This window comes from Squalius cephalus, assembly GCF_949319135.1.
Source record: "Squalius cephalus genome assembly, chromosome: 1".
NCBI lineage: Eukaryota > Metazoa > Chordata > Actinopteri > Cypriniformes > Leuciscidae > Squalius > Squalius cephalus.
The window spans coordinates 49,138,451-49,164,336 of record NC_137122.1 but is presented as its reverse complement, the minus strand read 5'-3'; the positions used below and the strand labels follow the sequence as shown (position 1 = coordinate 49,164,336).

The window sequence follows — 25,886 nt, the reverse complement described above, 5'->3', positions numbered from 1 at the left end:
TTCATTTCAAATCAAATTTTTTCTTTACTTAGCCTATCTTTCAGAATCATCCTTTCCTGCTTATACCTTCGACAATTAATAATTACGTTCTAATGTTTCACAACTATTACACTGCTCACACAACCCAGTTTCACGTAGGGGTGGGAGATATTGACAAAAATGAATATCTCGATATTTGTTTTCAATATCTCGATATCGATATTCAGACGATATTTTTGCCATCCTTCAAAGAAATGTGTGCAAACTGGCAAAGAAGGTCCAGTTGGTCTTTTGACTTGCTGCATTTGACCTATTATTGTAGGCTATAGAAAAAACAAAGGAGCTAACTAAACAGAATCTGAGGTAGCCCCTACTTTTCCACTTACAAAAAAAAAAAAAAAACGAACTAGGCACCTCTTGCAACAGTGATTATTAAATCAAACAACAATATTGTTGATGATAAATTCAAAGTAAAACATTTTCTTTTCAAAACGCTATAAATCCATCAATTTTTTCCCCAAAACGCAATAAATCCATCCATTTTTCCCCAAAAAAATTGATGGTTTGTCTTTTTAAAAAAGTATTTTGTCTTTTAATTTTTCGTGTTTGCATTTATGAGGAAAAAAAAATATTACGTGACAGTTCTCCGGACGCGAGTGCTCTGAAAGCGGCAGACTTTCAAACTTTCACAGAGACCTCAAAACAGAAAGCACAAAGCCTTTCTTTAAAACGAATTTCGTTTTGTATTAATTGTATCTTAATTTTAATACATTTTTCATTAACCAATTTCCTGGATTTAATACATAAAAAGTAAATAGTCTAGCAATCACAACATAGCCTAAGGTGCTTGAACTGGAGATTATTTCATCATGAACCGAACCGTAGCCTACTCGCCTCACAGGCCTAAAAAATGTGAAATATATTTACAGAAAGCTGGTTCTAAACAAAACCATCCAAAACAAAATAAAACTATGTAGCCTAATAAATGTGCATTTCTCCGGTGCGTTCACTAGCCTACTGAGAAGATCGCGAGTCAATAGCCTATATCGTCAACTTCATCTTTGCAGCCGACACAGAAATTAATAAACAATTAAAATGTCTTATTGCAATATTTTACATATTCATAATCATTACTTTTTCTGGTTCTTTGAGGCAGCTTTTTAGGTTTATGGCGTTTTGAAAAGAGCTCTTCACGTACAAACACCGTTTCACCAAGGCACAGCGGCCCTTCAGCACATAAGAAAAAAAAAAGAGAAAAAGCACGGACTTACTAATTACGAAACTTTGATGTGGTTGAACAGGTGAAACAGTCACAAATTCCTCTGCAACTCAAACCTTCTCAGTAAGAGTTATGAAGGAAGAGAACAGCATTACAGTTTTCAGCGCGTCCTCCTCTGATTGCTGTGTTGTGACTGAAAAAGTGCGTGCAGGAGCACATGCGCAAAATGTAGGCTAGGTTTGTAAAATGGCATATGATAAAATAAAAATAATTCATATATCATTTTACAAAACGGTTTTGCGCATGTGCTTCTGCGCGCACTATTTCGAATTTACGTATGAATGTGCGTTTTTGACGACACGGGACCATGGGCTGAGCCACTCGGAGGTTGCTTCCGGGAATACTGCCCTACAGTATTAAAAATCGCTACATATAATTGTTTAGAAGGTTATAGTGTGCGTTATTTGTTTTCTCTTTAACTTCTTTCAGCTCTTTTCATGTTTGGGGGGTCGGATTGTACAAATTATGAAATATTCGATATCCCAATTTTGCATATCGTCCAGACAACAATTTGGATATTATCGTCTAAACGATATATCGCCCACCTCTAGTTTCACGTTTCTCAATTATTTTAAGTGTACTATTTAATCCAGTATGCCCAAATCTCATTCTCGAAATAATGTCCTCTTCCTTTTTATTTCTATTATTTTCTCTCAATCCTCCTATACCTTATTCTGGATACTGTAGAACATTCTCGCTTTTGTTTCCATATTCCACTCCTCCTGCCACTTCTTTTTCATTTCTGTTTTGATTATGCTTTTAACCTCCACCTTACTATAACTTACTGCCATATCTACCTCTGTTTTTTGTTGTTGCATTTTTTGCATATTTATCTTAATTCATTTCCGACTACTCCTATATGGGCTGGAATCCAGGTTAATTTAACTATTACTCCTACTTTATTGATCCTGTAAATAATTTGGGCTATATTTTCAACATAATGTCCTGTCTTGCTTCTAACTGCATGTTTTTGAAACTGGTTAGTGCACTACTTGATCCTATGCTATTTGCTCGAGCGACCATCTCTTTTTGTTTTTCTTTTTTTTTTCTTAAAAAAAAAAAAAAATTATTGCAATATTAACAAACAGAACAAGTCGATACATACAAGAAATATAAACAATCTTTCAAAACAAAAGAGAAATAATGGTTCAGTATACTTTAAAAGAGGAAATGTGAGAGAAATTTAAATCTATTCAACAATAATCTTAAAAAAAAAAGAAAAAGAGAGAAGAGACGAAAAAAAAGAAAAAGAAAAGGCCACAAAAAAAGAAAAAAAATATTAAGGGAGAATATTAAACATGGCACAAATTCTGGATGTTTTCATTGCTTTCTTGTTGACAGAAGTTGAAATTGTATTTAAATACATCTTCAATTCTTCTTTGAAAAAGCTAAAGTGGGGTTTACTTTTCATTTACATTTATGGATATAAAACTTTCCAATATATAAAAGAAGGTTTATACAAAAACTTGCATTAATTAGATTCTTGTCTTTGACATAAAACCCTAAAAGAATGTGTCTATATGATAAAGAGACCATCTCTTGACTTGACAGATCCCTGCCGCTGCCAATATGAAATCTCGCGAGGACTCCACTTGAATAAATCCTCCACGAACTCTCGTGCGGCCTTCTTCTTCCTGAATACACATCACGTAAGTCGACACGGTTTCACGTCGCTGCTTAACAGAATCTGCTTTTATCTCCGCAATCGTAAAATAAAAATTGTACATTTGTATATAAAACATATCTGTACGGTTTGCTTACAATGCGATGCCAAAATGAGTCTTAAGAATTGAACAGAAATATTATTTTAGAGCTGTTAATATTAGATGGCCTCAAAATGGCGGAGAACTGGTGTAGATAGTCATTTAGTCTTAATATGCGTTCTTGTCTTATATGATTCCTTACATGTTAATTCCACAATTCCACATACGGCGTTATGGACTATAATGGCTCATATATTTGCAAACAAGTTGATTGTAATGCACGTGCATTTATGCTTGACATGTGTCTCACATTAAGCGTCACTTTTATGATGGAGATGTTTTTATTGTTTTTAGCAAATGGCGGACGACGCCGGTGGTAGAGGAGGTTTTCGCGGAGGTTTCGGCGCTGGCGGCCGGGGTCGCGGTCGTGGTCGCGGCAGAGGCCGTGGAAGAGGCCGCGGTGCCCGGGGAGGCAAATCTGAGGATAAGGAGGTAAAGCATCGTAAAGCTTACTCTACTCTCTGTTACTGTTATGAATTGGCATGTATAAATGTTTTGCTAAAGGTATTTTTAAATGCATGCTTTGTGTACCACATGGTCTTTATTTCTCATGCCAGTATCTGTCAATGTTGTATATCTGTAGCTTCCGTTTCTATATGCTTATAATTAATTTGTTTCATATAGTGGGTTCCTGTGACCAAACTTGGTCGTCTGGTGAAGGATATGAAGATCAAGACCCTGGAGGAAATCTATCTGTATTCTCTGCCAATCAAGGTACTAAAATTGACATGAAAGTGAAATTTATTTTCAAAAGTCCTGTAATGGATCTTGAAGTGAACAATTCATCTGCACATGCATTCCTTTTTATTTTTAAATAAGCATGTAAAGTTTAATCAATATCATAATTAGTTTACCCAACAATGAAAATTGTTCAAATCCGTAAGACTTCTGTTCATATTTTTAACATAAATGAAGATATTTTAAATGTTTTGGGTGAACATACTTTCAATGGAGGTACTGAGATTCCTTTAAAAATATTAAATTACAAGCAATTGTGTATAACCAATCCCACCATGTGTTTTTCAATCCATTATACTCTGATGTACATCACAATATGACAGAAAAGATGTTGCTACTTTAGTTTCATGACTTAAGTTATAAAAACCTCCACTTAGTGACAAAACAATGCTTGGCTTTTTGCAAAACTTAATACTTCTCTCCTGTAGGAGTCTGAGATCATTGACTTCTTCCTGGGCTCAGCACTGAAAGATGAAGTTCTGAAGATCATGCCCGTCCAGAAACAGACCAGGGCTGGTCAGCGCACCAGGTTTAAGGTGACTTCCCTCTGCCGGAGTGTTCAATGCTTATCTGGTTCTTCACTTCTTACAGCTGGTTCATGATCGCTCATGATTCTCAATCTTTAGGCCTTTGTCGCTATTGGTGACTACAATGGCCACGTTGGTCTAGGAGTGAAGTGCTCCAAAGAGGTAGCCACAGCTATCCGTGGAGCCATCATCCTGGCCAAACTGTCCATCATTCCCGTCAGAAGAGGATACTGGGGTAACAAGATCGGAAAACCACATACAGTGCCGTGCAAGGTGAGACTTAAAAGGTTATTTTATTTGGCTTGGTTTGAATTAGAGCATGTTTATTGACTGAATGTGTTTGGTTAGGTGACCGGTCGCTGTGGTTCAGTCCTGGTGCGTCTCATTCCCGCTCCCCGTGGTACCGGCATTGTGTCTGCTCCCGTGCCCAAGAAACTGCTGATGATGGCTGGTATCGATGACTGCTACACATCTGCCAGGGGCTGCACCGCCACTCTGGGCAACTTTGGTGAGGGGCTTGTTTGAAAACCGTTTCAAGATACAACTGACCATGCTTGGGTATTTCAATGTTAAAAACTGCTGTCTCTCATTACAGCTAAGGCCACCTTCGATGCGATCTCAAAGACTTACAGCTACCTGACCCCTGATCTCTGGAAGGAAACTGTGTTTGCCAAGTCTCCTTACCAGGTAATGCATGCATTTCCAGACATTACTATTTTTCACAAATGCATTGTCATTTGAAACTAAAGTGTCTCCTTTGTTTCAGGAATTCACTGATCATCTGGCCAAGACTCACACCAGGGTCTCTGTTCAGAGGACTCAGGGAGCTGTTCCTGCACCCTCCTAAATTTTGTACAATGGATTGAAATAAAAGTCCAGAAAGAAAACATCTTTGAGTCTGTGTTCTGTTTGACATTAAAGTTGTGCAATAGCGGTACAATCTGCATACCAAAAAATCCCAATTTGGGCAAGTTAGATTTCTCAGGTAATTTATTTAGATGGTTTAAAATAGGGATGCACCCATATGAAAATTGACCGATAATTCTTTATAATTGAAAGCCGATAACCGATATATTGGCCGATAAATCTAAATCCAAGTTTTTATATAATTTGAGAGCCTGATTATATAGCATGTCTTTAATATATCTGCCATATTTTCTTATCGGATCAATAACATTAAAAATGAGCAAATAGCGTCTGACACGATATGTTGGCCGATATATTTTAAAATTAAGATGCATGCTATATTGTGATCTTCACGGCTGAAGGGGCTTCAAGTGCCCTACTGTCTAATGACACAAAGCACTTTGCTTTTTGACTTTTATTACTACAATCACTGGGGAAATATTTTCATTAAGCTAAATTCATTAAATTCCTAGAATTTAATAGTCCTTGACATGCAAACTAATTTTATACTAGTTGGCATCATCAGTGCTATGCACTAGGTCATGCTGTTGCCATATAGGGTGTTTATCAATACTCATTGATGCTTGTTTACTTGCTCCTCTGTTGTCCAGCCTGTGACCCTACTAGGAGCTGTATTGAGCTAACCCCACCCTCACTACAGCGCCTACTAGGCTCACAGAGTTTAGCACTACACTGTAAACCGATCAAAGGGTGCCACCTTGAAGGACATTCAATTCTCAATTGCCCCTCGAGTCACTGTTGATCAATTTAATGCATCCTTGTTGAATAGAAGTATTGCATTTCTTTCGAAAATGAAAAAATGGCAAAATCTGATCTGTTATATGTCTTTATAGATAAGTGTATTGACACTTACAGATTTTAAACAAGTAAAATTATTTTAATGGAATATTACAGTATAAGTGATTTATTCATCCACATTATTTTTTTTATAAATTCATAACTCCCCTCCCTCTTGCAGTGTCATCTCTTCTCTGATCACGTGTTTAAGGGCGTGAGGGCGGGATCAGCCTGTCACTCACATGAGATTGACCAATAGCAAACCACAGTCATCCAATCAATTCCCCATGGACAAAATCAAGTCCCACGCTACATTTTTTTTCTTGTTCTCGGATATATGTCTGTAACTTTTAAAAGTAATTTGATACAATATTGCAATTTGCACTATTCTAAAAAACGAATTGGGTTAGTTACTCTTTCTGGAAAGTAATGTGCTCCGTTACTTTTACTCACCTGGGCTGGGCTTGCTTGTTTGTGTTTTAATAACAATAAAAGTTATATTTTGGCAAATGTAAAGGCCCTAACACACTAAAAGTGAAATGAATAAGCCTCAGGCTGAAGGAAATACTAATTCATGCCTGTACAGTAGAGCAGCTCAAACAAACCTTTCAGCTGTGCTGCCATTCTGGATTAAAGAAGAATAGGACGCTGGGGTTTAATACACTTACTTCAGTAATAAAATAAATAAACAAAACTGTGCTGTTTATCTAAAGTCATTTAGCTTATTAGTATGGTTGAATTGGACCATCGAAGATCAGCAGCAATAAATAAAGCTAATAAAGTGAGATTAAATACATATAGTATATTTGTGTATATTTAATTATCGCAGGTTTGTGTAATATTCTGAGTTTGCATTTCACTGTTTTTCTTCATTTTGAGGAATACTGAATGTGTTTTTGTGCAAGAGAGATGAGTAAATGCCTGCTCACATTAGTCTAGAACTACAATAAGCATCATGTTCACACAAGCGCACACAACACCTCTGCATTAATTAAGCTGTCAGTCAATACATGGGAAAACAGTATCTTACTTAATTGCTTACTTAAAGTAATTAAGATATTTTGTTGTAAATTTAAAGTAATGTGTTACTTTACTGGCTACTTTAAAAAAGTAATCCGATTATGTAACTCGCATTTCAACCTCCGTTTCATACCGACTCTATCCAGCAAATGGCATATACCGGTAAGCACTGATACATACAGTACAAATAAACTGTAATCTGATATTTAAAATGTAGGAAATGTCTATACAAAGCCAACAACACAACTGATATTGAATTGAAGGGAAAGTAATATATAAGGTAACTCTGACACTGGCAGGATTTTATTAAATAACATCTACTCAGAAGTTACTTTCCAATAAACTTTATTTTACACTTTGATACACAGGTAAGAGAGAGACGGACATAGAAAAGCTGAAGGACAGGAGGTTTATGCCTTCTGAGTCTCTGCCATCATCCTCTCCTTCTGTTTCATCAAACACTTTCGTCCGCTGGCGTACGCGCCGAGGTCCCCGTCTAGAAGAAATAAAGAGGTTAACAGCTGAAATACTAATTCCTGTACATTCATATAAACATAGCTTTGGTTTCATTGTCAATTGAAAAGTAGTTTTAAGACAACACCTATTACAACTGGGCTTGTCCCATTGTGTTATACAGGGTGGGCCATTTATATGGATACACCGTAATAACATGGGAATGGTTGGTGATATTAAAGTCCTGTTTGTGGCACATTAGTATGGCCACCATGGTCACCACCCATCTTGAGGAGTTTGCCCCCTCACATATACTAATGTGCCACAAACAGGACTTTAATATCACCAACCATTCCCATGTTATTACGGTGTATCCATATAAATGGCCCACCCTGTATATTGACCACTGCTAATTGCGCATAAGACATTACAACCTGACAGAATACTCACAGCGTGACTGAAAGGCCTTGGACACTTGATCAAACTGCTTCAGTTCTGTATTACAGTTCTGTCTGTAACTGGGACCCTCGCGCTGCTGGCAGGCCCGAAGACGCTCCTGGATCACCTTCACGATCTCCTGGTCCACCTTACTGGAGACAAAATTAAAAGACAAAGATAACGATTGTGTGCAAAAATAGAGATATATGAACAATAGGACTACAATGCTTTTTTGATGAACATACTAGTCTCTCCTCCACTGCATCTCAGCCTCATAATAGCACAGATAATCTCCTTCCTGGCATTCAGTCAGCTCAGGAACACGGCGAAACTTCTGATGGTAGTAGTGGGACTTCTTATCGCCCTGGATGCCTTCGATAATACCTGGTAGAGCAAACAAAAAACAGGAGGGCAATAAAGTAAGGGTCAAGAATTACAAGCCAAGTAGATTTTAGGGTGTGTTCACACTTGTAGTTCGGTTCGCTTGGTCCGGACCTAACAACATAGGGATATGTTCACAACCTGATTGGTCGGCTTATATTGCGTATATTTCATGACGCAACTTACCGAACATTCTAAGCAATGCTGTGTGTGTAAAGGAGTCAAAACTGAGACAGGAATCCCTTTGTCACGCACACAAATGAAGATCTGCTTCTGTTCTGATGCCTGTACTGAACTGTAATGGGCAACATCACGACTATGACGAGAAAAAACAGGTATTCTTGAGCATTCGGTCCTTTTTAGGGTCGCTTTTTGTGACATTGTGTTTATCGTTTTTGGTTAGATGTCTTTGGTCTGTGTTGTTCATATTTCAATTGTTCAGATGTGTTCAGAGTTCGTTTGGAAACGGAGCGAGACCCATATTTTCAGGGGTCTAGATCCACTTGTTTGGTGCACACCAGGGTTCAGATGGCAGCGTTCACACTTATTCAAATGAACCACGCTAACAGAGCAATCGCACCAGAGTTTGTTTTAATCCAACCAAACATGCCAAGTGTGAACACACCCTAAAATGTGATTAGTAACAAAATGCATATCCTTTGAATATATTGTTCTGATATTGATTGTTACAGTTTTGTTAACAATGTCTAGAGATATTTTAATATTTGTCCTCCATACAATTTGCACTGCAGAATATTCCATTATATTCTTGTATTTGACTGAAATGACAATAAACAAAACTGAAATGAAACCAAAATGCATTGCTATTATAAAAACCAACCAACCAATGAAGAAAAGCTTTAAGCTACGCTGTGAGGATATTTACATTCTGCACTGCTTTGTATAAACTGCATTAAAGGAATACATTATTATTCCTTCCTTCATGCATGTTAATATTGCTGGGAAGCGAACCCATGGTATTGGTTCTGCCAGCACCAAACTCTATTGTTTGAACTTCAGGATAACACAGAATAAGTGCTTTTCGACATTTAATTTGTTAAAAATTTATTATTATTTTTTTATGTTTAAAATGGTAGCAATACTGTTTTATAATATTCATAATTTGCGACAAATTTTTTGGTCACACTTTAAATTTAGGTCCAATTCTCACTATTAACTATGACTATTGCCTCAATAAACTCCTGCTTATTAATAGTTAGTAAGGTAGTTGCTAAGTTTAGGTAACTTATTGGGTTGGATTAAGGGATGTAGAATATGTTCCTGCAGAATAAGCCATTAATATGTGCTTTAAGTACTAAAAACAGCCAATATTCTAGTAATATTCATGCTAATAAGCAACTAGTTAATAATGAGAATGGGACCCTAAACTAGATAGATAGATAGATAGATAGATAGATAGATAGATAGATAGATAGATAGATAGATAGATAGATAGATAGATAGATAGATCAGTTCACCATAACATACACAAATGGATGTCCAGAATGTGCTTTTCACACTACAAAGGCTACTATATGTGAAACTGGATGAATAAGAAGATGTAAACAGTCTCAAATGCACGTCACCTCTGAATGTGGTCACTGGCACATCCACCGAGTAGTAGAAGAGCTTAGACAGTATCAAAGCTGGATTCGGCAGAGACGTTTGTTTATCCACCACTGGAGTCTGGCGGGGAGGCTGTGGATACACATCTTTGTCGTGATCCTCCGGCATTTTCGACCATTAATTGAAATGGAAATTTCAAAAACCCTTTAATCGACCTCAAGCTCCCGTCTCTCAGTGCGCATGCGCGGTTCACAAAACATGGCGTGAAAGGTCACCGAGCTACGATTAATAAACTGAATGGAAATTATTTTTACACATTTTTTATAATTTCTATTTAAAAATATGAAACTAATGCTATTAATCTGTATAAAATTGCCATTTTTTCTCCTCTTCTAGTTTATTAACTGCCAGGTTGAAGGTGAAAGGTTAAACACGTAATTGTTTTTTTCTACCAATAGATGTCGTCGTTCTACTACTGTACAATATTTTTTTATTTAATTAAAATACATTTATTTTTTATATTTTTTTAATTAAAAAATGCATTGAGACATTAATACTTACAGTTCTCAATTATAAAACTACAACAAAGTCAAATACAATATGTGAAAAAAAAAGGGACTGATAAATATGAATAGGTAATTTTAAGCTTCCCATTAAATCTGGCATTCTTACTCATAAAGAAATCTCAGCAATTACTCGTCTATATTTACAAAATCAACTAAAATAGGTTTAATAAGTTTAAGTAACATGTAATTTGTGTAGTTATGTTACACAGAATAGATGTTTGTGTGGTTTTGTTATATTCATGATGCCTGATGTCTATTGTGAAGTAGTTGGTTCTTATGGTTGAGAAACTATTATTTTGCAATAATATCGTGGTTCATTTGTGATATAAAAATTTTTTTTTTTAAAAATTCTGCCACCATGTGTTTGTTTGACACAAGTGTGCAGTGGTGCAGTCGCGATTGTGTGATCACGTGGTACACTACAGACACGCTTCTTCCATTTAACTCTGAACCAAAGCACCAGTTGACACACAAAGTTGCAGTCCTTCATTTTAACTTCACCACAGTCTGCGTAGTCATGTCTTTCTGTTCGTTCTCCGGAGGGGAGTTTTATAAAGATCATTTTGATACTGGTAAGTTGACCCCGATGTAGCTACTGTATAACATATGTAAACAAGGCAACTTATGTAAGCGCATATGTAACTTGTGTTATGTGATTAGTAAAACTATGGGAATGTCTTGTTTTAAAGTTATCACACATGGTGCTTGTGTGTTTGGTTCTCGACTATTTTTGACATGTTTATTTTCCATTTAATATTGTCAAGCATCAATAAAATGTTCATTAAAGGTTAATTTATGTTAATGCGCGTTGCTTTTCTTCATCCTTAAGTCTCAGTGATCAGTTTAATCGGTAACACTTTACATTAAAGTCTAATTTTTTTAACATGAATTAATGTATTAACTGACATGAACTAGCAGTGAGCAATACACTGATAAGCTAAAACATTATGAACACCTGCCTAATATGCTGTTGGTCCACTGCGGGCTGCCAAAACAGCGCCGACCCAGCCGAGGTGGGCTCTACAAGAGCCCTAAAGGGGTGCTGTGGTTTCTGGCACAAAGACGTTAGCACCAGATCCAGTCCTGTAGATTGCAAGGTTGAGTCGCTGTGGATCAAACTTGTTGGTCCAGCACATCTCACAGATGTGCAATTGGACTGGGATCTGGGGAATTTGGAGGCCGGGGCAACACCTTGAACTCTTCATTATGTTCCTCACACCATTCCTGAACAATGTGTGCAGTGTGGCATTGTGCATTATCCTGCTGAAAGAGCCACTTCCACCAGGGAACACCAGTGTCATGAAGGGGTGTACCTGCTCTGCTACAATGTTTAGGTATATGACACGTGTCAAATTTACGTCCACATGAATGGCCGGACTCAGGGTTTCCCAGCAGAACATTGTCCAGAGCGTCACACTCCCTCCACTGTCGTCGTCCCACAGTACCCAGACGCCTTGCCAGAACAATTTGGCCCGTGTCAAAGTCGCCCAGATCTTTATTCCTGCCCATTTCTCCTGCATCCAACACGTTGATTACGAGAACTGATTGTTTGCTTTCTATCTAATCTACCCAGATCTTAATGTGTGCTTGTTACGAGATGATCAACGATATTCGCTTCACCCGTGACTGCTCATAATGTTTTGGCTCATCAGTATATTTTTTTTACTACAAGACAATGTTTTTGAATAGTCGTATTAGTGAATAGTGGGTTAGTAACTTTTATAAAATAAGATCATCTGAATCTTATTCCAACCGCTTGTGTGTGTGTGTGTTTCTCCTGCAGGCATGTATGTTTGTGCTGAATGTGGATATGAGCTGTTCTCCAGCAGATCCAAATATGAGCATTCATCACCCTGGCCAGCCTTCACAGAAACCATCCATGAAAACAGTGTGTCTAAACATGAGGAGAGACGGGGCGCTCACAAGGTAAAGGTTAAAGTGGTTTCCAGTCTGTAGAAGAACTCCTGCAGTGCAGCACGATTTCATTGAGCATTTAATGCTGCCTTCACGTGCTATGGGAATTATTGTAAATACAAGTTTCCTAGTTAAACATTGGACATGAACACCCTCTCAAGTTGGAAGTTTGGGGATAATTTTGATACCCAAGTTCCCGAGTTGGGCGAGCCATAAACTTAAGCCCTGTTGTTAAAGTAGTGCATATTTACATCTTGAGTAATCATTTGAAGCATATTGTATGTTTTATACACAGCTCAAATAGGCTGTATTTGACCGAAATTCCAGAATCGTCAGTAAGAAGACTATAGATGAACACAGTGAGTGTTTATATGGTTGTCAACGAATGGGATGTTAAATATCCTTTTGGCTTTAATAAGAATTTCCCAATAAATAGACCTGGTGCCCTACAAGATCCTGTTCTTTCCGACAACAAATCACTTGAATGCGCCAAGCTCGTAATCACGACATCAGAAGTGGGAAGTAGGAACTTTCTGATAGCATGTGAAGGCAGCATAAAGTTGTTAAAGGGATAGTTCACCCAAAAATGAAAATTGTTATAATTTACTAAGCCTCATGTCGTTCCAAACCCGTAAGACTTTTGTTCGTCTTCGAAACACAAAGGAGACATTTTAATAAAATCTGAGGGATTTCTGCTGGGTGAAAGACTATTCACCCAAAACTCTTCTCAAGAGTTCTTACGAGACACAATTGCTTTATAATGAGCAGATTGAATTTAGGCTTTTATTCACATATAAACATTGATCAGTGGACGTAGATAGAGCACACAAATATGGTAAACAGAAGCTCAACCGTACTTGAGGGTGACTAATTGATGACAGAAGTTTCATTTTTGGGTGAACTTTCCCTTTAAGACCCGTTCACACACCAAGAATGATAACTATTAAGATAATGATAAAGATGTAGTTCTAAAAATCTTTCTAAATATAAAAGAATAGCAGAGTTCACAACAACTGTAATGATAATGACACAGAGAAACAATATCGTTGAAATCACTTACAGAAAAAAAAATTTTTCCAGCTGATGAACGATAAAAACATTGACAGCCAATCAGAATCCATCCTGCTTTAAAGCGCTGGAGCATTTAAAGGAGACGGCAAAACTGCAGCGCGCGCTTATAATAAAAAGATATCGTGCATTAGTGTGGATGCTAATATAGTTATCTTTATAGATATCCTTCTTGGTGTGAACAGGCCTTTAATCTCTTATCTGGAGAATGTGAACAATGAATTCTGTGACATCTTTTACAGGTTAAATGTGGTAAGTGTGGAAATGGTCTTGGCCATGAGTTTGTGAATGACGGACCCAAGCGCGGCCTCTCGCGCTTCTGAATGTTCAGCAGCTCTCTGAAGTTCATTCCTAAAGGTATACACTTTTACAACAAACAATACAAGTAGGCTGTGTTATTATACAGTAGTCAACATTTGAAGTGGATCAAAAAGTTGTCCTAAGACAAGAACGGGTATTGTTCAAAATTCATATATACTTTGATGAAAGGTTTTGATTCACTTCAAATGTTGACTACTGTATTTAGCTGTATATTATTATTAAATAATACCCCATAATAATTCGGGGTGATAGAATTTGAATTGTGAATGTGATCTGAATTTGTAAACTAATGGTTAAAGTGATCTCAATACATACTAATATGCTGTATTTCTTCAAGTAAGCTATTGATAACTGCTTCTATCTATGTACAGTATGTCTTTTAATACAGTTGTTTCTTCCACAGTCAAGAATGAGCAGCAGTAGAGCCGGATGGTTGGATAAGCATGCGAGGATGTTTCAGTAAGAGTATATGGAGCAGCTTGGATGCGTGTACCGTGTGGATGGTGAATGAAACACTCTGATGAAAAGCCCACAGAGGAGCGTTCAGAGTGATGATGTGTAAAACAGCCTCATGGGAAACATTTAGAAGCTTTCTCCCAATAACTGCTACTAGCAATCAATACGCACAACTATGCCAGATCAAATCTTTTATACTCTGCACAATATACACTACCGTTCAAAAGTTTGGGGTCATTAAGATTTTTTACATTTTTTTTAAATAAAAGTCTCTTCTGCTCTCCAATGCTGTATTTATTTGATCATTATAATTTAAAAGAACTGTTTTCTATTTAACTATATGTTAAAATGCAATCTATTACTCCAGTCTTCAGCGTCACATAATCTTTCAGAAATCATTATAATATGAAGAGTTGACGCTCAAGAAACATTTCTGATTAATATCAATGTTGAAAACAGTTGTGCTGCTTCATATTTGTGTGGAAACCATGATCTATTATTTAAGGATTCTTGATGAATAGAAAATTCAGAAGAACTGCATTTATTTGAAATTGGATTGAACGCATCTTTGCTGGATAAAAACATATTCTTTATTTAAAAGTAAGTTCTTTATTTCATAATAAACCGTATACTGACTCGAGTCTTAACTTCTGAATGCTAGTGCACATTTTATCTTAGTTTGCCTGTTATAGATCAATAGTTACTTTTAATGTGTATTTCTTGGTGACTTGATAACAATGATCCTAAATACTGACATAATTTCTGCAGCCTCACTTGGTCATGTGGAGATCAGCTTTAAAATGTTTACCACTTTAAATAATTTATGTATTTACATGTTTAGAACAATGACAAAAGATCAACTTTTGGAAACGTTTTGCTGTTTCTGTATATCACTGCTTGTGTGCTCACTACAAAGATTTCAATCTTTAAACTTGTTCGATTTTTAACCTTCTGCATTTTTCTGTTGTTACATATTGATAAAAAGCCCAGGAGATGTTTAAAGTTTAAAATCCCCCTTAAACATCTTTAAAAAACAGGATTAGTAAATGAATTGATTGTGGGAATGAATATAGAGCTTGATACTTTGAACCTATAAAGACACATTTACAGTCTTTGTAGCAGTGTGTGTGTGTGTGTGTGTGTGTGTGTGTGTGTGTGTAACTATGCGCCATATACATTTTCTGGTGTGAGCATCAACTTAAATGGCTACTGAAAGGTGATATTTGAGAATAGATTTTCCTACACGTGTGGTTGAGCTGCTGTTTTTCATGTTTATTCATGTGACTGATCTACAGTATGCAATAATTAGTCAATTTGAAAAATAAAACGGCTCTGATTAAAGTACATTTTGTCCCGTTAAATAGTACACATTGTAACTTGAGGGCCAGGGGTCTTGAGAAAGTGAGAAAGCAAATCAGCCACAGGTCATTTTGCAGAATGAGAAAAGCATGAGATGACCACAAAATATGATGTAGTCAGATCTTTTTTTTATTTAGAAAAGATTAAACATTATACAATGTTTCCCATTCAGAGAATGTGTCATTGTCAGACATTGTGCTCACATTTAAAACAAATCAAAATGCTTGTGCTTTGCAGCTATTTGAGACTTTTTTCAATGATAAAATCAACCTTTTCTATCAACTTTAAATGTCATAGTCACAATGCCATCAATCCCAGCTTGAAGTTCATCATGTTCCTGGACGCTTGACACTCCTTTAGGGGTCCCAGTGAGAATGAGATCGCCTTCTTCCAAAGAGATGATCTCACTGATGTAGTTTATGAGAAATGGGATGGAAAAGATCATCTGGGATGTGCTTCCACTCTGTTTCAGGATATCGTTCACCTTCAACCACAGATTGATGCTCCCAGGGTCTGGGATCTTCTCCTTGGGGATGAAGTCACTAATGGGGCATGAGGTGTTGAAAGCTTTGGCCAGGGTCCATGGAAGACCTTTGGACTTGCATTCGTCCTGAATGTCTCGAGCTGTCATGTCCAGGCATAACACATATCCAGCCACATGGTCCATGGCTGAAGACTGAGGAATAGCAGTTCCTCCTTTACCAATGACCACCCCGAGCTCAACTTCATGGTGGAGATTGCTGGTGTAGAAGGGGACCAGAATAGGAGACCCTTCCCTAATGTAAGCAGACGGGGGCTTCAGGAAGAGCACAGGCTCGCTGGGAATCGCATTTTTGAGTTCGATGGCGTGATCTGCATAGTTTCTCCCGACGCATATTATTTTCTTTCCCCATTCCCAAAAGCGAACAATATTCCTCGTGCTCATTTTGTCCTGCAGCCGGAAATAAGATGACCTTTGGTCGCTTGATAACGGAGGGCGATGAGACGCGTTAGTAGTACATTACGAAATATGTAAATCTAGTGCAAATAGAACAATCAAGAAACTGATACGATTGTCTGGAGTTAAGACCAAGAAACATTATTTGGCTTGAAGAAGTCGATAAACGATATCAATAATCCTACTACGGCAAACGGCTTACCTTATGAATATTAATTCATTAAAGCTGCGTTATTGAATATTAATTAGGTTTTGCTGACGCTCCTAGTTTGGCCATCCAATGACAAAAGCTCGAGTTACATTCCCAAGTCTTTAGCTATTTTTGAATTGTTTTCTATTGCTTGCATAAACTTTTTGGCATTTATATTGTTTGCATCAACAAAACGGATATGTATTTATGGATTTATATTTATGGATATATATCTGAATTAATTGCATTAAAAATGTCACTATTTGATGTTCCATCCCTCATAATATTTGTAAATAAAATATACAAATTTTGTCTTTTGTTCTAATTTAAATGTTTTTATTTTCTAATTGTTTTATCATTGTATATAGAGGCTTACTGTGCGTTGTATTGTTTTTTTTTTGTTTTGTTTTTTGTATTGTTATGGCTCTTATTGAATATTAATTAGGTCATGTGACATGCGTTCTGAATAAATGGCCAAGCCTTCATTAGGATTCGTAAATAGCCAGCCCGTTTATATGCTGCTACTATGCTACTGATAGGACGAAACTCAACGAGTGGACTAACCAACCACATGCAGGCAGAAAGAATTTAATTGGACCTGCCACATAGGCATATGAAAATAAATCTTTTTATTTATTTTATTTTTTTAAGTTTGCTATTTTTATCATTACATTATCATGTAACATGTAAAACTACATGTATATCGCTTTCCGCTCTCACGTGCACTGCAGATGATGCTGCCACTGAATCAGTTGCTAAGCACCCAAAGACGCCGCCGCTCGCTCACAACACTAAGCGTAAACAGAGCAAACTTGACCCAAAGCAAAGCAGCCGGTAACGTGCGATTTAAAATGCTCACCAAGACGCGACACATTTTATTCGCCATGTCCAATTGGCTACACTCCAAGCTCAAAACTACATTGAAAGAGGAGGACAACGAAGATGACAGCCCATCACAGAGCACTTCCCTGCCGGGGCCGTCGAGCCCGAATGGGGCGCTGGAGCAGAGGGTAAAGAGCTCCGAGCTCAAGAGCTCCTCCGACACGGCGCTCAGCGACAAGGTAAGAGACAGGAGGAAACTTACAAAAACTACTACTGTGAACTAGAAGTGTATACAGAACCATGGTAACTCCACTACACTGTAGGTCTATCACCACAGAACACAGTTGATAACTTACCTTGCTGGTAACACTTTACAATAAGGTTCATTAGTTAACATTAGTTAAAGGGGTGCTAGAGTTGTATTTTCATTCAAATTCACCCTCATGAAATTTCACAAATAAAGAAAGTCCACTGTCAAAAATGTGCCAATGTATGAAGCCTCTTGTGCACAGAAGTCACTTTACATCCCTCACACGATAATGGCCTTTTCACAAGATGTAAAATAAGTCTCTGATGTTCCCAGAGTGCACAAAACACCCCACAGATATTTTTTTATAGCATGTTTTTATAGCACTTTTTGAGGGTGAGCAAAAACGCGCCGTGTAAGCATCTTCGATTACCTAACACAGACACGCACTGAATATTTCAAAAAACTTTTAGCCTTTTATGTTCAAACCACAGTCAGACAAAGATGGAGAGACTCAAGAAGAAGTGACAACATGTAGACAATATTTCTGAATGGTTAGTTGATGAATTTATGTAGCTTATGTGTAGTTATCTTCTAGTCATTGATAAGCATATTCTGTCTTGATAATCTATAAATCGCGTTCCCGGGGGCGGGGTTTTCAGAAGCCAGTAACCTTTCACAACCATCCTAAATCTCACAGGTTCTTATTGCAGTCATTGTTTTGTCAGAGCAGGCGGCAGCTGCAGTTGAGGCAAACATTGACCTGAATGAATGATTTGCTAAATGTAAATGCATAACCAACATCTACAAACAGAAACTGAGGCCAAAAAACGAAGACATTCATCTCAGCCTCAGGTGGCATGAACTGTGCTTTTGTAAATGACATTCCCTCTTGCGTTCACAGGGGTTGCAGGGCACAGTCTCTGCCGCTAAAGACTCCGTACCCGTCCTCCCTTTGAACCCTGGTAGCCCGATTGAGGATGACAGAGCAGGTCCAAGTGGGACAGCTGGTGTAGATCTCTCTTCTCCAAATCAGTCCCTGTCTGACGAGAGCTGCCCGGAGACCGTAGAGGCTCTGGAGGAGGTGGGCAGACTGAGCCCGAATGGGGCGCTGGAGCAGAGGGTAAAGAGCTCCGAGCTCAAGAGCTCCTCCGACACGGCGCTCAGCGATAAGGTAAGAGACAGGAGGAAACTTACAAAAACTACTACTGTGAACTAGAAGTGTATACAGAACCATGGTAACTCCACTACACTGTAGGTCTATCACCACAGAACACAGTTAATAACTTACCTTGCTGGTAACACTTTACAATAAGGTTCATTAACGTTAGTTAACATTAGTTAAAGGGGTGGTATAATGCCCTTTTCACAAGATGTAAAACAAGTCTTTAATGTCCCCAGAGTGTATTTCAACAGAAATATGAAGCAGCACAAATCCTCTCAACATTGATAATAAAAAGAATGATTTCTGAAGGATCATGTGACACTGAAGACTGGAGTAATGATGCTGAAAATTCAGCTTTGATCACAGGAATAACTTACATTTTAATATATATTACAATAGAAAACGCTTTTAAAATTGTACTAATATTTCATAATATAACTGTTTTTACTGTAATTTTTATGAAATACATGGTAAGTATTAGAGATTTTCAAAAAGACACACACACACACACACACACACACACAAATTGTATCGACCCCAAACTTTTGAACAGTAGAGTATATGTAATGGAAAGTTGCATAAATGTACATCTTGAGTCACACTTGGAAATAACAGCAGCTGTTAGGTATAAAAAGGGCATTGCATAAATAAGGAGCATAAAATAATCTGAATATTTTTGCAATAAATATGCTAATTAAACCTTTTAATTTTGCTGTATGATTTACTTTTAAATAAATATTTTTTTATAATTTTTCAAATTGTTTTCTAAACATGTTATATTAAGGCAACAAACAAAATTCCCAAATTATAGTAAATGTATAATACTAAATACGTAAAACCATAGAATTCAGTATTACTATGATACACAGTCATATGAAAAAGAAAGGATAACGTTACCCCTTTCTTTTTCACATGACTGTGTATCATAGTAATAGAATTATAAATAGTATTTTGGTACTCCCAAAAGCTATAATATTACCATGGTAGTTTTTAATACTGTTTTGTAGGTGTACTATTTGGTGTACCATCACATAATATGGAAATGGAACTGACCAATTACTATATTCATTTACCATTGTGTTTACAAGGTACTACAAGGTAACAGCCATAGTATTTCCATGGTATTTTATATATATATAAAAAAACAGGGTATTACCAGATATTTAAAAAAAGGTCTAGAAGCATAGTATTTCCTTTGTTATATGTCCCAACACTACCTAAATAGATAGAGAGATGAATAAAAAAATAAAAAGGGTATTACCTTAATGCACATCTAAAACAAATTCCCATATAACAGTAGTATATATATATTACCATGGCACATGCTCAAAAACATGGTATTACCATCTAAAAACATAATCATATTTTCATGCTATGTGTCCACAAACACTGTATAACTCTTGTCTTTGTCCAAAAACATGTTAATACCTTGTTCTTTTTGCTAGAGTTGTATTTTCATTCAAATTCACCCTCATGAAATTTCACAAATAAAGAAAGTCCACTGTCAAAAATGTGCCAATGTATGAAGCCTCTTGTGCACAGAAGTCACTTTACATCCCTCACACGATAATGGCCTCTTCACAAGATGTAAAATAAGTCTCTGATGTTCCCAGAGTGCACAAAACACCCCACAGATATTTTTTTATAGCATGTTTTTATAGCACTTTTTGAGGGTGAGCAAAAACGCGCCGTGTAAGCATCTTCGATTACCTAACACAGACACGCACTGAATATTTCAAAAAACTTTTAGCCTTTTATGTTCAAACCACAGTCAGACAAAGATGGAGAGACTCAAGAAGAAGTGACAACATGTAGACAATATTTCTGAATGGTTAGTTGATGAATTTATGTAGCTTATGTGTAGTTATCTTCTAGTCATTGATAAGCATATTCTGTCTTGATAATCTATAAATCGCGTTCCCGGGGGCGGGGTTTTCAGAAGCCAGTAACCTTTCACAACCATCCTAAATCTCACAGGTTCTTATTGCAGTCATTGTTTTGTCAGAGCAGGCGGCAGCTGCAGTTGAGGCAAACATTGACCTGAATGAATGATTTGCTAAATGTAAATGCATAACCAACATCTACAAACAGAAACTGAGGCCAAAAAACGAAGACATTCATCTCAGCCTCAGGTGGCATGAACTGTGCTTTTGTAAATGACATTCCCTCTTGCGTTCACAGGGGTTGCAGGGCACAGTCTCTGCCGCTAAAGACTCCGTACCCGTCCTCCCTTTGAACCCTGGTAGCCCGATTGAGGATGACAGAGCAGGTCCAAGTGGGACAGCTGGTGTAGATCTCTCTTCTCCAAATCAGTCCCTGTCTGACGAGAGCTGCCCGGAGACCGTAGAGGCTCTGGAGGAGGTGGGCAGACTGAGTGACAGGCATGAGAGTCTGGAAACCCATGTGAGACAGAAGAAAGCACACATGGCTCTTCGGAACGATATTCAATATCTGCAGCATCGCCTCACTACATTGGGTACGACATACACAGCAGGGTCTCAACCGACAACATCCTGCGTTATTTCTATTATTCATTCAGAATTCTAATCACATTTATAGTTCATGGTGACCTCACAAAGAGGCTTATGGCTTGAAAAGATGCCGATGTTAAAACAAGTTTTATCACAGACAGCAACATAGTACGGCCCAGATCCAGCCCACATCGAATCCACATGTACCAGATGTGGCCCGGATCTGGGTCGACACTACGCAGCTGTCTGGGATTAAAGGAATAGTTCTGTCATTATTTACTCACCATCATGTCATTCCAAACCTGTATGGCTTTCTTTATTTATGGAAAACAAGATATTTTGAAGACAGTTTTTTTCCATTCAATGGAAGTCAATGGGGTCCAAAACAACAATAATAAAAACAATTGACTTTTCACTTAAAAGCCACCGTTGTCGCTAATGACAAGGGTGCCTTAACTCTATATAAAGCCCCTTTAATATAAATTGGGCATTACAGGTGCCTTCATCTGCATTTTACACCTGCAAATCAATCAAATATATCCATTTATATTAACTACTATGTACTTGCATCAAAAAATATTTGATATAGGTACAATGTAATTACAGCATTGATGTTGTATTGCAAAACACTTGTGCTGCTATTGAGGTGGATACGGGTAAGGTTAAGGACAGGTTTGGTGGTAAGGGTAGGTTTAAGTTAGCCTGGTCCTACCAGACTGTCGTACATCTCATTTGTACAGAGAGTCTGGCCACTCCATTGACGAGCGTTAACTTCCTTGTAGACGGGTACTCTGCTGAAGTTAAAAACTATTGGATCTGCCCAGAGCCACTCTGGATCTGCCATAACCAATTGCTAACGTTTGGTCGTGACGTAACCCTACAACTCAAACTTGCGCACGACCTTAACGTCATCGTTCTCAGCCACTCCCTCTGTTCGCTGATTGGACGGGTAAAAATTTGGCCGGAGAAAACCCACGAATATACCGCAAACCAAGACGGAGTACTGAAGGAAAATTAAAATTGAGCAGAAGTACGTAGGAGGGCGGAGCCAGGTTAGGTTTAAGTGTGGGTTAAGCTGTAAGCGAAGGTTAACAGTGTAATTATAGATGTGATTACAGAAATTAATTACAGCTGTAATTACATGCAGGTATTTTTATAAAAATTCATGGTCAATGTAAAAATGTACACAATAAGTGCATAGTTAGTACTAGTTAAATGCACTTAATATGAAGTGGGTACCAATTTTTATTCACAGGCAAGTTACTTTTTGTTAATATACTTGTGTAATTATGTTTCTGACATTTTGTTTGTGACGTCTGCAGGAGAGCGGCATATTCCTGATGATGTGCTGTTTCAGCTGCTTTATCTGAGGAATCTTGTGGACATTCTTCTAGAAGATGAAGCGAAGGTATGAGAGAAAATAATCCAACCTAACCTTTCCTCTAACCCTCTCTTTAAAAACACAGTTTAGGGTTATCAGATTATATGATAGTCAAGTTCCTCTAAAGGCTGTTTTCATCGGTACAGTTTATGTAATTATCTAAACAGAACTTCCCCTAGACTTTTATCTATCTATAAATTACAGAAACGTCTGTCTGTCTGTCTGTCTGTCTGTCTGTGTGTGTGTCTGTTCCTCGCATATCTCTCGAACCGTTAGTCCGATTGATTTCAAACTCGACGGGTGTCTCGCCACGGGCACGAGTAAGTGCAGTGCCAAGTTTGACATTGTTTGGATGAGAAATGCAAAAGATATCGTTAAATATATCATTTTTAGAAGGTTGTGGTTTAAAAATAAACATTCTGACATTAGAGAGTTGTATCGGTCAAAGAAGCCCCAAGAAGGTTGTGGTTTAAAAATAAACATTCTGACATAAACACTCAGTCAGCTACACTGTTTACTTCTGAATATTATTGTTTGGTTCCAGAACCATAGACTGTAAAAAATAGTCCAGAACGTGATAAATGCATTTTGATTAATTTGAGTAAAAATGTGTTTTCTTTACCAAGAAAGCAGGGTTGCCAACTTTTCAGTTTAGCTCGGAGTGAGAGTTTAGCTCGGAGTCATTTTTCACCATGTCATGCATGACTGCAATCTCTAGAAAAAGCTAATAAATAATATTAGCTAAGCTAATAAAACAATTTCAATTCAAATGAATGTTTCATTATGTTTAATTGTAGTGTGATATAATGATCAATAATAACACATTTTTAGCATCTAAGCACATCTAGGCACTTTTTTACACCTGGGGTGGGCGATATGGCAATAATATCACAATTTTTGTTGTTTTTTTCAGAAAAAAATCACGATTTTATCATGATTCTTTTTCATGTTGGTTTTACTATTTTGCATGTGACTGAGCATTACAGCCAAACTAATGTCCCTATTTTAAAAACAAAGCCTTATAGCAAAATATAGGTAACAAAATATAAAATAAAAAAAGAATGGCAGACATTTAGGTCAAAGTGGCGAAGATGAAATCTTTGTCACTATTTTCTTTGTTATTAAAAATTAAGAACAGAGATACATATTACACATACACAACTTAATATACAAATGAAATAAACAGTGCTTTATTTTTTCAGCTATAGGTGTATTTAACAGTAGAATTGAAGAAAGTAATTAAATGGACAAATATGAAAATAAAACACAACAGACTTAAAGTTCTCAGTCAAGAGCAGTGAATGATTTCCTCTGTGTGTTTTGTTGTTTTATTAACATTAACGGCATAGTTCTCCCCCCAAAAAGTCATAATTTACTCTCTTAAGTTGTTTTAAACCTGAATAAGTTTCTTTCTTCTGTTGAAAATAAACGTTATTTGAAAGAATGTCAGTAACCAAACAGTTGATGTACCCCTGTGACTTCCATAGTATATTTTTTTCCTACTATGTATGTCAATGGGGACCAGCAACTGTTTGGTTTTGGGTGAACTATCTCTTTAAGAACAAGCGGCAGCATGTTTATTATTAGGGCTACTGTCTCTTTAACAACTGCACGCGACGCGTCTAATATACACGCATATGACAAGCAGATTTTAATTAATTTTCTGTTTGCTTTCACTTTAGACATAACCAACTTGTTTATGTAAACATTGTCTGTATTTGACAGTATTAGCGCAATATAAGACTCAAAAGATAACTTTTAGTCCAGTAACAGGCTTTTAGTGCATATGCGCGTCGAGTGTACGCGCTCAGTAAAGCGCATATTTGAACAGCGCATCAGCAGCGAATGACATGTTTAACTGGCAAGGCTTTAAAGCACATGCAAATAATGAACTTTTGTGAACTGCAGTGTCCCGTTCCTCTGCGTTAACATTTGATGTGAATATACGTCGTGCTGCAGTGTAGCCTATAGATGAAGGCGCCGCAACTGATAAAATGCGCAGTTGTAAGACTTTCCCTCTCTGCCGTGCGTGCGCGCGCTATCGGTTGGACGACAGTCTCTGTCTCGCATGCGTGCTCGCTCTAGGTTCTGGGAGATTTTTAACTAATTTGCGCCATAACTAGTGGTCCATCCAGTAGTTAAGAGCCTGAATTGTTTATAGTAATTCTGAAATTTAGTGCACATGAGTGAAAAAAAAATACAGCACAGAAGAATGTCTATTTTTGCGTGAGATTTCTTTGTTGAGCGTGAGAGCGTGAGATTGAGGCTGAATGCGTGACTGTCACGCGAGATGCGTGAGAGTTGGCAACCCTGAGAAAGTGGCAAGATGAAAACCACTATTTTCTGTTTCAAACTTTCACATAGCATCTTTAGGTTATAATAACATAAAAAATTCAAATCCAGATTTTTCAAAATGCTATCATATTGAAACTGTTGAAATCAGCCATCACTAAGAAATATCTCCTGAACTTTTTTGACGGCGATCAGCTCACAAAAACTGATTTTGCACGGGCACTTTGCACTGCTCCCTGAATCAACGCGCTTATTCATTTGTGGATGTTAACTGAATCTGTAAGTCAGCTATGCTGTTTCTGAATATTATATTTCATTCTGGTGCGCTTAACGCTATCGCTACTGTGTAATAGTAGCCTATGCTATTCACCAACTAAACATATCCTATTCAGTACGTTCACAGTCTCTTTCACGGGCATCATTTGTAGTTGCCTATTCACAAACTGTTTCCTCAAGCATAGCGTTTTCGGAGTTCACTGTGTGCTTTCTACCATGCACAAATAAAAATGTCACTGAACTTTTGCTGTGTAATTGTAACAATGAGCTGTAAGAACAATGGGTTGTACATTAATATTAATATTAATATTAGCTCAAATTATCTATTGGGAATTTTAATAATTAATCATGAATATGATTAATATGTTGTATGTTACAGTTACATTAATTTAGCGCAGCTGAACTAGATTGATATATGAACGATTACCATAACGGGTTATGGTTCGTCATTAATAGCCTACATCAATTGTGCTTATTTCAGCTCGAAGTTATGGGATAACTTTAATGGAATTAATTTAGTTATCAAACAATCTGTTTGTCCAGCAAACATATACGTAAGATTAACTTAACTCT

The 25,886-nt window shown here is 37.2% G+C and overlaps 4 protein-coding genes across 4 annotated transcripts; 2 read left to right on the top strand and 2 right to left on the bottom strand.

The window, feature by feature from the left end:
* The first annotated feature begins 2,828 nt into the window (after nucleotides 1-2,828).
* rps2 (ribosomal protein S2) lies at nucleotides 2,829-5,173 on the top strand. Its single transcript, XM_079885760.1, has 8 exons — nucleotides 2,829-2,907; nucleotides 3,316-3,453; nucleotides 3,646-3,735; nucleotides 4,188-4,295; nucleotides 4,386-4,559; nucleotides 4,635-4,794; nucleotides 4,882-4,973; nucleotides 5,053-5,173. Exons 2-8 carry the CDS (start codon nucleotides 3,319-3,321, stop codon nucleotides 5,131-5,133), a joined length of 840 nt encoding a protein of 279 aa, XP_079741886.1. The 5' UTR covers nucleotides 2,829-2,907; nucleotides 3,316-3,318; the 3' UTR covers nucleotides 5,134-5,173.
* Nucleotides 5,174-7,338: 2,165 nt separating this feature from the next.
* Nucleotides 7,339-10,113, bottom strand: ndufb10 (NADH:ubiquinone oxidoreductase subunit B10). Its single transcript, XM_079882773.1, has 4 exons — nucleotides 9,869-10,113; nucleotides 8,147-8,285; nucleotides 7,914-8,053; nucleotides 7,339-7,506 (listed from the first exon to the last, which is right to left on the bottom strand). Exons 1-4 carry the CDS (start codon nucleotides 10,014-10,016, stop codon nucleotides 7,421-7,423), a joined length of 513 nt encoding a protein of 170 aa, XP_079738899.1. The 5' UTR covers nucleotides 10,017-10,113; the 3' UTR covers nucleotides 7,339-7,420.
* Nucleotides 10,114-10,806: 693 nt separating this feature from the next.
* LOC307167419 (methionine-R-sulfoxide reductase B1-A-like) lies at nucleotides 10,807-15,516 on the top strand. Its single transcript, XM_079886512.1, has 4 exons — nucleotides 10,807-10,986; nucleotides 12,198-12,340; nucleotides 13,639-13,753; nucleotides 14,121-15,516. Exons 1-4 carry the CDS (start codon nucleotides 10,932-10,934, stop codon nucleotides 14,138-14,140), a joined length of 333 nt encoding a protein of 110 aa, XP_079742638.1. The 5' UTR covers nucleotides 10,807-10,931; the 3' UTR covers nucleotides 14,141-15,516.
* A 122-nt stretch (nucleotides 15,517-15,638) lies between these two features.
* On the bottom strand, nucleotides 15,639-16,624 carry LOC307167595 (oxaloacetate tautomerase FAHD1, mitochondrial-like). The gene has a single exon (XM_079886818.1). It carries the CDS (start codon nucleotides 16,455-16,457, stop codon nucleotides 15,798-15,800), a length of 660 nt encoding a protein of 219 aa, XP_079742944.1. The 5' UTR covers nucleotides 16,458-16,624; the 3' UTR covers nucleotides 15,639-15,797.
* Nucleotides 16,625-25,886: the final 9,262 nt, after the last annotated feature.